This window comes from Triturus cristatus, chromosome 9 (genome assembly GCF_964204655.1).
Source record: "Triturus cristatus chromosome 9, aTriCri1.1, whole genome shotgun sequence".
In the NCBI taxonomy this organism is placed as follows: Eukaryota; Metazoa; Chordata; class Amphibia; order Caudata; family Salamandridae; genus Triturus; species Triturus cristatus.
This window is the reverse complement of record NC_140592.1, coordinates 848,300,981-848,316,937: the sequence shown is the minus strand read 5'-3', so window position 1 is coordinate 848,316,937 and position 15,957 is coordinate 848,300,981. Positions and strand designations below refer to the sequence as shown.

General features: G+C 42.9%; 1 protein-coding gene across 1 annotated transcript in view; it reads right to left on the bottom strand.

The window, feature by feature from the left end:
* LOC146798947 (tumor necrosis factor alpha-induced protein 2-like) overlaps window positions 1-15,185 on the bottom strand; it is a 48,150-nt gene extending 32,965 nt beyond the window's left edge. The window contains exons 1-2 of the mRNA XM_085626311.1: window positions 15,052-15,185; window positions 4,514-4,699 (exon numbers count right to left, since the gene is read on the bottom strand). Coding sequence (XP_085482437.1) covers window positions 4,514-4,699; window positions 15,052-15,064 — 199 coding nt within the window. The 5' untranslated portion in view covers window positions 15,065-15,185. The remainder of the gene's footprint in view (window positions 1-4,513; window positions 4,700-15,051) is intronic.
* Window positions 15,186-15,957: the final 772 nt, after the last annotated feature.

Genomic DNA, 15,957 nt, shown 5'->3' with positions numbered 1-15,957 from the left:
TGTAATGTAGTTCCTGTACATTAGATTAAGACTAAAAATACCAGAATTAAATTGTCAAATTTAACATAAGTAATGATGCTGACTTTCTAGAATTTCAGCCTCATTATATTACATCAGTGACATCACCAGACAGAACACCATATATCCCAGTGAATTTACGGACTCTGAAAGCCCATTTTAATATCAAACTGCACCCCCTGCAGGGCAAACAATATAAAGGTTCATTTGCTCTGAGGCTGCAGTATGTGTGTGCCTTTGAAGTATTTACTTGGACCACATGATGACATTTTAATTGCTGTTTATTACTCTTTTGTTAAGGAAGTGTGTCCTTTTTGTCTTTATGACAGACTAAGAGTATTCACTAATCAACCTTGCACATTTATTTGCATAATTTGGCTGCCATAATACAATATTGTTGGATTGATAGCTTTTCATGCACAGAAAAAATAACCCAGTGTCAGAAATATGTACTATACAATATTTTGATGTGTATGTCTTTCACCATCACTATTTATAATGCAAACTTTATAGCCTGGCTCCTCTTTATAGCATCTTTCTTTAGTGCAGTGTTTTTAACAAAGTGCCATCCTCCCAGCTTCCATACTGTAGACCAAGATGTTGCACACACAGTCACCCAACAATTATCAAACATTTCTCTAACAAAAAGCTGGACTGTTGATTTTGGCTTTTGCCAAAGCTTGTTGTTATCGGTGGGAGAGAATTTACCAGCCAAATTTCACATGCCCAGCCAGACTTCACTGCAGGTACAACTGCACTGTTTAGGGAGATGCCCTGCCATCTTAGCCGGATGAGTACCAGCTCCCATCCCTGGCACCCTAGTACTGGAACCGAGTGTGGAGATCTGTGACCTCAAGCAACGTAACAATGTTTGAGGTGAAATGGGGACACTAGTCTGCCTAGTTTTAGGGTGTGCAAAGTTGGAGACTTTCCTACTATAAACTTTGAGAAATCTACTTACAAAAGATACAAAGTTTGCAAAATAAAAATTCTGCAAATGAAAGGTTTACGACTAAAAAGGTGCAGAGAAATACAGCAAATCCTGTGGGGGAAAGCAAATATTGGCGGCAAAAACTAGCGATGTGGGAAAATACATTCTCTATGCATTGTGCCACACATTTTACCTTCAACTCCCCTTTGCAGCACATTCCTATGCAAAAATCATTTCGCGCAGGAAAATAATTGTGCCATAAGAGTGATTGAATAAAAAACTGGAACACTTGGTAACGTTCAGGAATCGAGGATATTTTACAATTATACATGCGGGATAAATTTTGCTGAGCGTTAAACCTCATAGGAGATGGGCCTTGCGCTTATGTTGCTTTTGCAACTTTGTCAAACTGTGGATACGTTTATCAGCTGTCGCAAGTATTTGATGACTGTGTTCTCTAGTGAGCAGGCAGGTTCCTTTCCTTGAATTACTGATGAACTTCATGGCATCATTTTGACTATTTTCAGTTTCCAAGTAAACTGGAAGAACGCATTTCACATGGTTGCTCAGGTTTGTTTGCTTTCAAAATATTTTGAAATTTAGGCTCTTGTATCTTTCATTTTCCAAGAAAGAGTGTTCGAATATGGGAAGGATACTTTCAGAAGGCAATCCAGCAAAAAGTGGATTTATGGAGCTTTCTTTTAAAGAGTTAGCTTTTCAATGCCAAAGATTACACTGCACTTTGAACAGAAAATTAAAAAAAAATACTCCCACCTACTGCTGCTATTTGAAATACTTGGCTTTTACTTTCACATTCCACGACTCACATTCCGATTTCACCAGCCGGAAGAATAAAGGTCTTCAAGAAACTACTCCCAAATGTCTTAACAGTTCTCAGTCCTCCATGCTTGCTTTTCTTTATAGTTTTAAATTTTCCTGGAAATGTAGGCTTTTTCCCGGTACACACATGCTTGTTTTTTATTTAACTATTATTAATATTGTTAGACCTGTCAGGTTTTTAGGGTGGTCTTACCACAAACTTTTTGCCTTACTCACCAATGCTAATGCACTATCTCCTTTGAACACGGTACAATTGGCTTAAACCCAAGTGGCACATTTAAATTACTTGAAAGTCACGAATAAAGTGGTACTACCTCTACTCAGGGCCTGTAAATTAAATGCTACTAGTGGGCCTGCAGTACTGATTGTGTCTCAGGCCTGCCATTGCAGTCTGTGTGTGCCATTTCAGCCTGGCAAAACCTTTTGCCAGGCCTAAACCTTCTTTTAAAACATATAAGACACCCCTAGGTTGGCCAAACAGACCAGAGGGCAGGGTGCGGTGTATTTAGAAAGTTGAACATGCACTTTTAACTTTTACATGTCTTGGTATTGAAAAAACCCGAAATTTGTTTTTCACTACTGCAATGCCTGCCTATCACTGAAGGTAAAATTGGGTTAACTCATCACATTAAATAAGTGATAACTTTCAATTGGAAGCAGGTAGGAATGTCGAATTTAGTGTCTAATTAAATATAATTTAAAACCCTCTTCAATGGTAAAGAAGGATTTTAAGTAGGCCAGGGCGGAATTAATAATTCTGTCCGCAGAATCTGAGGAATTTGGTTGCTCTTGTAATGTGGAATTACTTATAAATTCCGCCACTCCGCTGGTAGAATTAATCTAAAGTAAATTGTTTCTAAAGAGGGCTGGAAGACAGCAGTCCCTCTATTTTACAAATCACTACAAGTTTAACAGTTAATTTGTTGTGGTTTTAAAACATAGAGGGACTGCTTTCACTATTGCTGCCCTATTTAGAAACCACTACAGTGCATACATCTAAGCGCCCATACGTACTCTGCAGTAATAACTGTGGAGAAGATAAGGGCACTGAGTGGAATGCAGTGCAGTCAAATGAAATTCCGTAAATTCCGCCCACCTCTAATTTTAAGGTGCAATTCTGAGAATGTCAGTTTTAGAAAGTTGCCATTTTCTTGTCCCAACCATTTGGAGCCTGCAGACGATATCCTGGGCCACATGACTGTGGTTCATGGTTTGATCCCCGGCGCCAGGTTAGCCCAGCACCATGTGACTCTGGGCAATAGCTCGCTTAATCTTCCCGACGGCCACCAGCGCCGGGACACCACTTCGGAGGTAGCTGTGCGCTTTACAAATGGTGGTATTTCATTTATTTAACCTCCATTGCTGACAATCTGTTGAGGAGCTGAATAAACCACCATTGAAGCCATTGCAACTCCTAGCCTAGGATATTTACTAAATAATTACTAAAATGAGAATAAAAACAGTCAAGATCATTAAACAGCAAGCCCAGAAAGTCATGTCTGTGAGGGGAGCCCATTCAAAGAATAAAATCCTGTTTCCACCGTGTCGTAGCAGCATCCAAGCATCTTGTCTACATTTCTCTTTGTGTGTCACTAGTCCCACACAATACAGGCAAAGGGGATAAATGGTTTCCACAGTGTCTGTACATGGAACACGTATCCAACACCTGAAATGGAACTTATTCCTCAGACTCTCCCTACCATGATTGCACCTCAAACCTGCTCAGCCACGGATGGAGCCAGCATCTAATAAGCACCTTCAGTGGCCGAGCAAGGGTGGAGCTGGGGGTGGTCTGCCCAAGGCAGCATGAGTTTTGTGGGTGGTGCCCCCCAGCTCTTACCTCCGCAACGGCTGCAGTAATCGCCAGCACCCCCCACCTGAAAACGCAGGGGCCGCCACGAGCAGCCTAAGACCTAGCTACGCCACTGAGCACCCTGTCTTGTTTCATGACCAACTGAAACTCCTTCTCATCCCAGCTTCGGAAAATCATCCTCTCTGGCATGCACAAACCTAGTACTCACCTTCCTGCTTACCACAAGGCATATATGTTTGAAGAAACATCACAGGTTTGACTACAACAGACCAGGGCCGCGGAGGCCTTTTTTTCTACCTGGCATTTTCCTAGTGGACTAAAGCCATTCAATGCCAGTTTTAATAGCCCAGGGCCTCCCCTATTACACTTCCCGAGCTCCCCACAGTTAATTGCTGCAGGCACAGGGCGTCTTCAAGAGGGAGAGGGATGGGGAAGGTAGAGAGAAAGCAGACAGAGCGACAAGAGAAAGAGAGAGAATGGATGGATGGATGGAAAGAGATTGTGCAAGGAGGCGCAGGGAGAGGGGCTGGTTTGACCATTTTTGCCAGCGCCGCTTTTGGTTCCCCATTCTTGTGTCTTCAACAGACTGCCTTGCAACTGCGCCAACATGTTCTAAAATAATAAGTAACAAACAGCACAGTCGATCTGGTAGGCCACCATGTCAGGCCTCCGATCACTGGATGAAGAACACTTCTAAAGGTGCTGATAAACGAAGCAGACCCCAAGGCCACGTGGGGCTGACTGCCGCCCGGACAAGTGGGTGACTGATCAACAACTCACAGACACTCGAGGCAACCAGTCACTGACACATACAAAGGGATGTAGCACGTGCACAGCTAATGACTGCCGTCATCTTAAACCACTCTGAAGCATGCCAGCAATGTGCATCCCTCTTTTCAAACAATATGTACCTGTGGAAGGTCTCCTTTTCTCCATAACATCAATGTTGTCTGGTATTTTCTCTGTGTTTCCACACAAGATGAATTTCAATAAGTGTTTTTTGGCTGCTTTCATTTTGTTCCTTGTTTTTTCCGGTCTTTTGCCGTCTTTTGATTTGGCTTTGATTTTGGTCTCATTGGTGGCAGCACTGTGAGATCCTGCTTGAAAAAGAAACACGTTTGTGTTAAAAGTAGCCCAAAACAAGAAGAACCGTGAAATGAAAGCCTAGATAGGCCTAATCCTGCAAATGACAACACCTGGTAACAAAATAGAAAAGAATAAGCTGCACTAAATTTCCGCATCAATAGGTAACATGAGCTTAACACATATTTGAATGGCATGCTTTAAAAAATTGTATCTGGAGTATGAATGTTTGCAACAAGAATATGTAATATCAAAAACAGGCATGATAGGAAGTGGTGCTGTGTGTCTTCATGTGTGTGCTATTTCAATTCCTAAGAACGAATTTGACAGGTAGAAAAGCCCCAGGTCCTGCACTTGTAAGATATAGCCGTAGTGCTAGAAGCGCGTCAATTCATTAATAGCTTAGCTCGTTCGAACCATGGCACTGAGGTGTGAAAAAAGTCTAAAATATCGATTTTTTATCAATTTTATTATGTCTGGTTTCTCCTTTCGGTAACAGCGCGAGTCACTGGTACTCAGATTCAAATGTTAATAAGTGTGCCTGCAGAGCCCTCTTTTTACTCCATGTTGGGAGTGATCCAGACAGGGCCGCTGGTCACTATATATGTGAGATCTATCTATCGCCACAAATAACACAATAGAACTGTTCAAACAGCTCTTTAGTCAGCTGGCTAGCTCCTCATGTCTTCATTGTGATCCTCATTTTACAAGTGGGCCTGTAATACCGTCTGCCTATTGCACTCATCTTAAAGTGAAGGGGAGGAAATATTCACTGTCCACATGGTAGCCACAGTTTGCAAAAAAACGTACTATATATATATATATATATATCCAAGCTCACGGTACATAACGATACCAGCACTCATGGGAACAGTTGTCCTTAGTTTTTATTTAGGACAAACACACGACAAAACGCGTTTCGGCTGCCGCCTTTTTCCATTGAAAATGTATATATGTAAAAGCCATGTTTAACAAAAGGAATGTATAACTAGCACGCTTCATTGAAATATGTCTTCTATGTTCATTAGGCGAAAATTGTTGCTGCTGTTTCTCTTTGCACTAAGCACTGTCACTTAAGTACTATAAAATGGTGTCTGAAGCAAAGGAGTGTTGTCATGTGATCAAGGTCCAGGAAGGACCGAAACGCGTCATGGCCGACTAGCCCAAATAAAAATATTGCACAGAAACGTGGTCCGTGCCTGCTCTATATCCTGGAGATTGGGGATTACAAGAAGCAGTTAAGCAAGATATTTATATTTTTAATATATATATATATATACACACACAAATAAATAAGAGAGAGGGAGAGAGAACTCCTGGCCCTTCACTGCTTCCAACGGGACTACCCAAGTATGGACCAGAGCACAGAGAAGAAATGCGGCAACTCCAATTCCCTTATTCAGGTGCAGCGATATATATATATATATATATATATAGTTAGCGACTAGCAAAAGTTATAGGTTTTGTATAAAATGTTTAAAGATCCAAATAACAATTGTCACCTAACTGGAGCCTGATGGCATCTTTGCTCCTCAATGTTGCCACCATTTACCACGTGACACATTTTAAAACAACTTTTTTCTTTAATACTGTGATCAACACAAAAATAATTTAAATAGAAAAAAAGTATTATGTAATATTGGGAGCAGGCATGATGGCATACACTTTTCATGAGCAATGTTTTCAAGCCTAGTGGGAAGCCTAATAAATACTTTATGGAGTCAGCCCGAAAACGAACCATTCGTTATTTAAAAAAATGTGATGTGCGGTAAAGACATGAGAGGCAGGAAACACGGTGCGCCGCCTTCTGTGCCTCAGTAGCGCGCGACTTCCCCCTTTTCGAGCTGAAAGGCGCGTGCAAACAGCTCCTCCGCCAACTCCCAGCGGAAAGCTAGGGCAGTGACCCCTGACTGGAAAGGGGAAGTCAACTATGTGCACATGTGAGGGGTTAACTAAGATGATATCGAGAATATGTTAATTTTTGTGACAGAAAACTAATATCATTCTGTAGGAAAATATGTTTCTATATTTTTTTTTAAGTCACGTTTTCAATGGGGAAAAAAGCACTTGAAAAGCTGATGTTTTACCTCATGCAAAAATTTATGAAATTCATTCAGAAGCACGAAGCGTTTCTCTTAAGCAATAAACCCCCATTGACCCAGCCCTTTATTGCGAAGCCTTTGTGGTCTAGCATATAAACTAGTCAAACAGGATCCGAAGATAAGAATTGTAATCCTGGCTTCTCCAATTGACTAAACCGTGTGATCCCAGGCAATTCACTTCAGCGCGCTGCACCCAGAAACAGACAAAGGGCCTCATTATTGGAATGTCACACCACACCCAGCATTCATTAGTAGCGATGACTGCTGGGCTTATAAGGCGCAGTATTACCTCCACCGTTTCGAGCTACAATATAAGGGTGAAGTGGTAATACCACATGTTTTTGTCTCTCCCAACTTGCAAAACTCTGAATGTTCCGAATTCTTGCTTAAATTATCCCCGTTTTTACCCGGTGGAATTTGTGTTTGAAAAAGGGCATTGTTAAGGCTGCAGCTGTAATCCGAGTTTTGGAGCAAACACCCATTTGCAGCAGAATAAAGATTGCAGGTCCATTTGTAATCAGGGCCAAAACGTTGACAGGAGTTCTAGTAATAACTGTACATTTGTATCCTAAAAAGAAAAATTCTCTTTTGGTTTCATTACTTACCAGCAATCTTCATTACAGTAACTCGCCTCTTCCCTGTCACAATGCATTTGTTGCATCTGGAGACAGGCACCAACTAACCTCATGGTTTATTATTTTAAAGGATCTCTCTCTCCATCTAAGACTGCCTATACATATGGTTAACCCAAGAAATTCCCCCTTAGTCAACTATCAACACAACCCTAAAGAGAGAAGCCAAGGCAGGTAATGTGCAAGAGATGGAGAGAGGACTGCAACTACTGCAAACGAAGAGAGCGACTTCAAAGTAATTGAGATTTCTTGGAACTAAGCAAGTTGTCAGCACCTCATCGCTCTAGCCCTTCCGTTTGCTCTTAATAGATTTTGTAACAGGCGCTTTGGGCCCCAAGAAGTGCTAAGCCTGGGGCAAAGAGCCCCAGATGCCCTCCCTATGTGATGGCTCTGAGACAAACCAGTATAAGATGTTGGGTGGGGTATCACCTGACCAACAAGAAAAAGGTCCCTCCTGTGAAACCTATAGGTATTGATACCTTCAATCGTTTCCCATATACAACATCTTCATCAGTGCTCTTTCATACTCCCAATCATGCTCCGAGACCTGTTAATTGCCAAGATAACTATGCCTTTTATTAAAAAATATGATAAATTTGTCGCCCAATAAAATCTCGGAAAAACAATTATCAGCAATTCATTACATAATAAATATCACCGAGCAGGGGTTAAAGACCAGAAACACAAACAAATCACTGATATTTTCTTACTGTATTACTTCAATATTATCCTTGGTAACTGCTTTATTGCATTTTCTCAGTAGGATGTCAATATTTTCAGACTGGCATTATCCTAACAGAGCAACGCATATAGGCCTCTCCCTAAGAACTGACAAACACCATTTTTACTTATCAATTTTTTTTTTACATAAAAAGAATTGGTCAAATTATCACCTGGTGCAATTAAAACAAAGAGTGCTCCTTTGGAGTAAATATCAACTTGCACAAAGAATCAATAAATCTGCTAAACATCTAGAGACTGGGCTTCCTAAAGAGGAGAGCCCAGATGCCTCTACTGTGATAGCTTCCATTATAGAGACCCATGGTACTACAATCTTAATGGTAGAACAGAAAGGGGCTCAAGAGATAGATAGTTCCAGACAATACAACTCTAGTGTAAAATCCAAAGGAAGACGGTCATTGTGAGGAGGATAAACCAACACAAAATTCTTCAATAATTGGCAATCCGAATGTTCAATCTGTCACCACCCCCTTTATTTTTAGCCAATATTGCTGGTAAACTGTCACGCAAAATGAATCACTTAGCCCCAGTTAAAAAAAAAACTATTCTTAGGATGAGAATTCCCACAAAGCCTACTGATGATGGTTTATCTCACTCAATGTGCTAATTTGGTGCAGTTATATGATGAGGCTGGTACTAGATTGTGCTATTCAATATCGACAACAATATTGTGGTAAAAGAATATCGAAGACAGGATATCAAAGGACAAAATATTGAAAGGTAGGTGCATATACGGAAGTATATATTTAAAATTCCTAAGTCCACATCTTTGTACGTTGAAAATATATGTACGGACTAGGTACATGTATGTGGAGTTATGGATAGAAAATCTAGACTTGCGTACCTGTTGGTATTTCTTTCAATATTTTGCTCTCAATATTCTGTCCCACCGATATTGTGGGTTCGATATTCAGGGGGCATACCCTGGAACTAACACAATTTCCAGGGCTGATATCAGCTTTCAGTCAAATCCTTGCTGAGCCTGTCTGCCATTGCCCTGCCCAAGGACTGAGTGGACGAATAGACTGGATTGCAGCCAAAACCTTGATGGCTAATCTATCATATAATTTTCCTGATCATCCCCAGTGCATAAATTCAGCACACTTTATGGACAACACGAGCTAGAATCCTGCATGCCTTTATGCACAAGGGTGTAGCTCAATTACGCTTTTCATGCTCACAACTGCCCTTGCGTAATATACAAAATGCCCAGACTTCTAACTGCAAGTTGGCACATTCATTTCCTTCCACTACAGAAAAATTACACAATTTTTCCCATCCCATGAAACCTGATCCAAAAAGCAATAATGAATGTAATTGTCCTTTGTGCAATGCTTTTTCCATATTGTGTAATATGTATTTCATATGTGTTTGAATTAGCTGATGCTAACTCAATATCTTCAGGCTTCCCATCAGAATAAGTATGTTTGGGGCCACTTTCTGTTTTTTCTTAGACACAGTTCACCTCCTCCTGCTGGTTATACATTGTTATTCTTTAGCATTGACCACATTACAGGTGTTTTTCACTGACATTCACGCCAATGAACCAAGACAAATATAGTTAAGCCTGGCAATTTCCACTTACCTGCTGGTGGAAAATGTGCATTTTTTTATCATGTCCTTTGGTGCAAATGTCATTTAGATTCCCTCCAGGGAGGGGGAGGATTTCTAACATACTCCAACTTCCTTAAATGTATTTATGTGGGGTTTAGTCTTTGAGCAAATCATGTGGAAATGTACATTTGCACATTTTTCTTTTTTTCCTCGACTTTGGAAAGCATCTTCTTCTGTGCTCCAATTAAATATGTGACTTTTCTCTTCCGTTAACCTGCCCCTTATTCTTCTTAAAATCCAGAATCTCAGTAGACTTCCACCATTGTAAGCGCACTTCACACTGAAAATTCCACTACTAATTCTTTGATTTGGGACCGGAGACACCTTGTGGATTATGAAAGTGTTGGGGCATAAATAGTAAATACCTGCCTTGAGGTGGACCAGGCGAGGAAAGAAAGAGAGCCCAACTTCCTTCATTCAGGAGAGTTAATGGGGGGTTTTCTCTCTTCATTTTTTAATGGAGGGACATAAAACATTTTACTGCATAATTTCCAAACCAATTGGACTAATAAAAAATAGATGTTGTTAAGGGGCAGTAATGAAATAATTAAGTACACCAGTGGTGTGCGAGGAAAGCCTTGTCATCATCAGGTGTGTTGGTTGTTCACCATCCTTAAGACAAATTGGCAAAAAAAACCTGTGATAAAGCAATTTATTTTTCTCTATAATTTCCATTAACATCTGCTGAAGAGCTGCAGGCACTGGAGGTTGTTAAAACATCTTGGTGCCTTGGTATGTAATTTTACAAGCTGTATAATTGTGTTGAATCTATATGGCACTTTGCATTCCACTTCCTTTCATTTCTCCATTCTGACCTTCAAACTGGTTTCATGAGTGACAATCTGCTTGTTCGTGGCAGGTAGAACATGAACAATTATACAAATCTCACAGAGCTTGACAAACCATGCAGGCCACACAGCAGTGCAACTGCTCAATTGCACAAAGTCTATAGGCACAGGCAGCACAGGTGTTACACCGATCTTACAATAGTATTATAACATTTGTTATCAATATGGAAGATCAAATCAAAACCACTGTAGCCATGAAACAGCAGCCATAGCTACAAAGGAACCAAGGACATCAACAAGCCTCTGACACTCAGCATGAATTGTCACTCAGATGCCAGATCAAAGGCCAGATCTGACTAGATTTCAGATGTGTAATAATGTTGTTCCCAGAATCAGTATGGTCATTTCTGAAAATACACTAACGTGTCCTTTTTACCAAGTACTTGCATGCACTAATGTAACACATTACAAATTCTGCTTTTTGAGCTCATTATTATCACACCCCACCGGGCATGGATACCCAAGACCATTAGGCATGAGTAGGCAGAATGATGTCAAGAATGCCCAAGACAGCCTTGGCAGGAGTATGTCAATATTATTGGACGAACGTCCAGAATATGTCAAGAGTGCCTGCTGTTGTGCCAGCAATGCCCACAATTATTATTATTATTATGGAATTTTGTAAAGCGCATGGTTACGCGCCCCGGCGTGTCCCCGCGCTGAGTGAGAAGTATGAAGTGGCCAGAACAGGGAGGTTACATCAGTACTGAGCGAAAGAGGTGAGTTTTTAGAGCTCTGCGGAACTTGGCCTCAGAAGGTTCGAGACGCAGCTCCATCGGAAGCATATTCCAGCTCTTGGCTGCAAGAAGCCTGAAAGATCTGCCCCCCATTCGAGCTTTATGAATTTTGGGGACGACTACCAGTCCGGTGCCAGAGGATCTGAGCATCTGCTCCGGTCTGTAGGGGGTGATGAGGCTGTGTAGGGGAACGCGCGCCCTGCCCCCAATAATGCGGTGACACATGCATAGTGCTTTGAAGGTAATCCTTTCTCTGAACGGAAGCCAGTGTAGGGACTTCAAAGCTGCTTTAGAGGCCGTTCTCCTAGGAAGCCTCAGCACCAGCCGGGCTGTGGCATTTTGAAGTACCTGGAGACGATTGAGGCTTCTAGCTGTTATTCCCAGATAGAGGAGGTTAGAGTAATCGAGTCTAGATGTGACCAAGGCATGCACCAGAGTCTGCCTGGCACTAACTGGAAGTAGGTCCAGGATCTTCCTTAGACTCTTGAGTATACCGAAGCACATTCCGACAACCCGATTAATCTGGGGAGCAAATGACAGGTCGGAGTCAAACATCACCCCAAGATTTTTGGCCTGTTGACAAGGCACTGGAGTGGAGCCCAGGCATGCTGGCCACCATGCCGAGGACCACACATTCGGACCACCTCCCACCACGAGCACTTCAGTGTTGGACCCATTCAGCTTCAGGCAGTTGTTAGACATCCAGGATGCAAGCTCCTGCATGCAAGCACTGAAGCTGGATGCCGCAACATCAGGTGCCCGTGACAGCGAGATGACCAGCTGTGTGTCATCGGCATATGACACTAGTTGGATGCCATGACTTTCCACAATGGTGGCTACAGGGGAAGCATATAGGTTAAACAGGGTGGGGCTTAGGGCCGATAGGGGTTCTCAGGTCAGACAGGGAGAACACTACTCTTGTGTGTTCAATCTTGATCAAGGGGTTCCCCAGGGCTCCGCCCTAAGCCCCACCCTGTTTAGCCTATATGCTTCCCCTGTAGCCACCATTTTGGAAAGTTATGCCAAGAATGGCCACAATATGTCCAGGATGGGCATTTCCTTGCGATGGCCACTACTCTGGCAAGTGTAGTCAGATTTATGGTGAAAATGCAACCAATATGTCCAGTCTGTGCAACATTGTGCAGGCTGTGACCTCAATGATGGAAAATGCCCACATTATGCGAATGACTGATACCATTATGCCAGCTATAGTCTCTATTATGTTAAGAATAATGCCATTGGGACTCTGTGTTTTATTCTGCAACACATAACAGTGGGTGGTGTTCCCATTTTACTTTACACTGCATATTTTTGAGGGTGTCCAATATTAGCTCAGCTCCCCATTATACTCACCCTCAAAGCATGTCACACCATCACAGCGGTGAAAGCCAAGCAGGGCAAATACTGTCTTTGATTATTGAGTATCGTTCAGAGATGTTCATCTATGACCGATCATGCGTATTATGACTGACATTTCATTATGAAATCAGCCAGAGCTTTTGCTTGAAAACTCTTAAAAGTAATTCGCGGTTCACCAATAAAATTCTCAGTTAAATGTCATTTTAAAAGTCAAAATCATATTAATCATGCCTTGTGTTCACTCCACGCCCATCACCTGGTTTCCCGTGTTGACTTTCAAGGCCATTTTTAAAAAAAATGTGGGTTTAAACAGTGACTTCTCGAAGTGTGCTGTGCTCCATGTAGATTATAACAATGAATAGTGAAGCCAGTCTCAGTAAGTTACAGCGCAACACAGAATGTTGTGTACATTTGGTACAAAGTCACAACTACCAGTTTTTAAATTAAATACGTGTGCATTAGTTTTATAAAGTGTGCCATGCGGGCACTGACACCTTCGAGCTCCCCGTTTTTTGCAAATAGAGGAACAGAATTGTAAGAAAAGAAAGTAATTTGGGCAGGATCACAGTCTGGTCCTGGGAGAAGCTATGATTCGAACACAGTTACTGGTCCAGTTGTCTTGATTCTGTCCATCAGTCATCAGATGCAATTTTTCCCATCTTCACCAGTTGAACAGAAAGAGAGGACCTTGCTTTACATTCTAAACACAGCACAGAGCATCCTTCTATAAAGAGGGGTGTGCCCTCCCCTTTCATCTCAAAGTTCATCTCCAGCAGGAACCCAGTGTCTTTGAAAGGGATGACACCTTACAGTGAGTGGTGTTGTGAACCACCCACTTTAGTAGCTTGAGCTGGGGAGGGCCTGTTGCCTCTTGGAATTTGTAATTAACATTAAACATCTTAATGCTAGTTTGGAGCTCTCATGACCTTGATCGGAGATGGTTGGTTTTCAGTCAGACGCAAATACATGTCGTTGCAAGATGTTAGTATGACGGTGTTGTGGGGTGGGGAAACCAGTGGAACAAGAGAACATGAAAGGAAGAGGGGTGAGGAATGGAGGAGGGAGGGAGGGGAAAAAACAGTATTAATGACCGAAGAGAAAAGGAAAGGAAAAGGAAACACGTCTGAAAGAAAGATGCAGGAAAGTAAGAGAATTTCAGGATTTCCTCAGGGACGGCAGTCCCCTGAAAGACTGCAGGCGTTGCTTGTCTCAAATGTTGGCTCGTTACAATTCACGATGGGGGTATTGCATGTTTTCGGCATCGGCTGCAACCCTGACAACTAATTTGAATCAGAGAAATTATGAAAGTGAACCCTCTGCACGTAAAATGAGACTCCCTCACAAATCATTTTGGGACACATCTGACACAGTGGCACTGGGCTATGGCACTCGAGCTCTGGGACGTTCGGGGCCCAGTGCACCCCAATGACGTCAGTCTTTAATTGCCCAAACAGGGTGGCGTGGGGCTCACTGTATTCCCTTGCATTGCGGCCCGTGGCACCCTCGCAGCTTCACTGCTCTCCGGCGAACCCATGCATAACTGGCAGCCCTTATGCGAATTATGAGCTAGGTGCCAGTGATTCGGAAGTAGCAGTTAGAAGCCCAAATGGCTATTTTCACACACTCATGTTACACACTGAGCAGGCCCTGGGAAAGGACAAAAGATCTGCCTACACGAATCCCTGAGATTTCAGTAGACAGTCTAGAATGTGTGACGTGTGCGAGTGTACTTTTGAGTCAGAAGAGCATCCCTGCACGCGCCAAGTCGAGGGTGATTCCATTGCGGTGGTAAATAAAGTTCCTGGAATGGAAAAACAGTGGGCCCGTAACCTGGAGTCAGCGGCAAAAGGCAGGTATCTGGGGGTGACTATGAGCTGCAACCACACCTCAGATGCAGAGACTGGAGTGCGGCAAAGCAGGCCCCAGAGACAGCCTCGTGAAGGGATACTGCAAGCAAGGTTCACACCAGTGCTCGAAACTGAAGTGCAGGTGCTGATTAAAGTTAGAAACTGGCAGACACCTTATCATATCCCACTGAAGGCTCCTGCACCCAACTATTTATTACAAAATAAATTTATGAACCCACTTGAACTACGTCCCTGCTCACTGCACCTCTGGGTACTGGGCGAGAGAAGCGCGGCGTGTCTGCGCGCGCACCAGCTAAAGAGGAGGTAAGACGCCGGGGGCTGTTTGCTGTATGCGAAAGTAAGGTAAATATGAAAACAGGTCACGGGGAAAGGAACTTCGGGAGAGAAAGCTGGTCTCGTGGACGAGTGGTTCTCAAAAGACTGCGCGAGGATAAAGTGCGCGAACGGGCGGCTGGGGCTACTCACCGAGAAAGGACATCTTTCCGACGCCGAGGGGTTCCTCTCTTCTGTGAGGTGCTTCTTCATAGCGCCGAAGCCGCTGAAGGCTTATATAGACTTCAGAGTCACCTTCCCGCCTCCCTCGCACGCCGCTGCATCTGTATCTCCCTCGCCTCCTCCTACTCGTGGGCGGGCTGTGTCTGCATCTCCCAATCTGGGAAATCCCGGCGCAGCCTCCAACGTGAAGAGAGCATCCGTGGACCTCGGCTACAGACCGCGGGGTGATAGAAGGTGGCAATTAGGGAGGGGGCTCCCACGTACTGCTCTTCCTCCCCCTCCCCCCCCCCCCCCATCGGAAACAAACCTCCTCCATGCTTTCCCACTAAGAGGGCATTTTTCTGATGTGTAACCATTGCACAGGTATCCCTTCAAGATATTTTAAAAACATGTTATGATTATTTTATATTGTTTCAAGCACAATTGCTCATTCTTTAACTTCGATCTCCCAGAGAGATAAATAAAAACTTTCTCTTACAAAGTCAGTTGTTTTGAATCTCTATTGTCTAATTGAAATACAGCATGATAGATTTTTATAAAAGCTAGGCTTGAGGCGCTCATTATATATGTATATGTGCATAGCAAAACTTATGGTAGGGATCGCTGCTTTTTTTTTTTGTACACATTTATATAGCGCGAACTCGACTCGAAGTTATTGGAGCGCTTTACATGAGCACTGGTTACATTACACAAGGACACATTCTTTTTTAGGTCTCGCCTACGCAGCACGCATGCGCTGCTTACGAAAAGAGACCTTTTGCAATCGGCACATCTTTCCTGCAAAAACGTACACGTGTTATATTGCTTCCAATGGCAACGCGTGCACGTCTGGCGATTCACTTGCGGGAGCGAGCAGCACTGCCATATGTTAGCAAT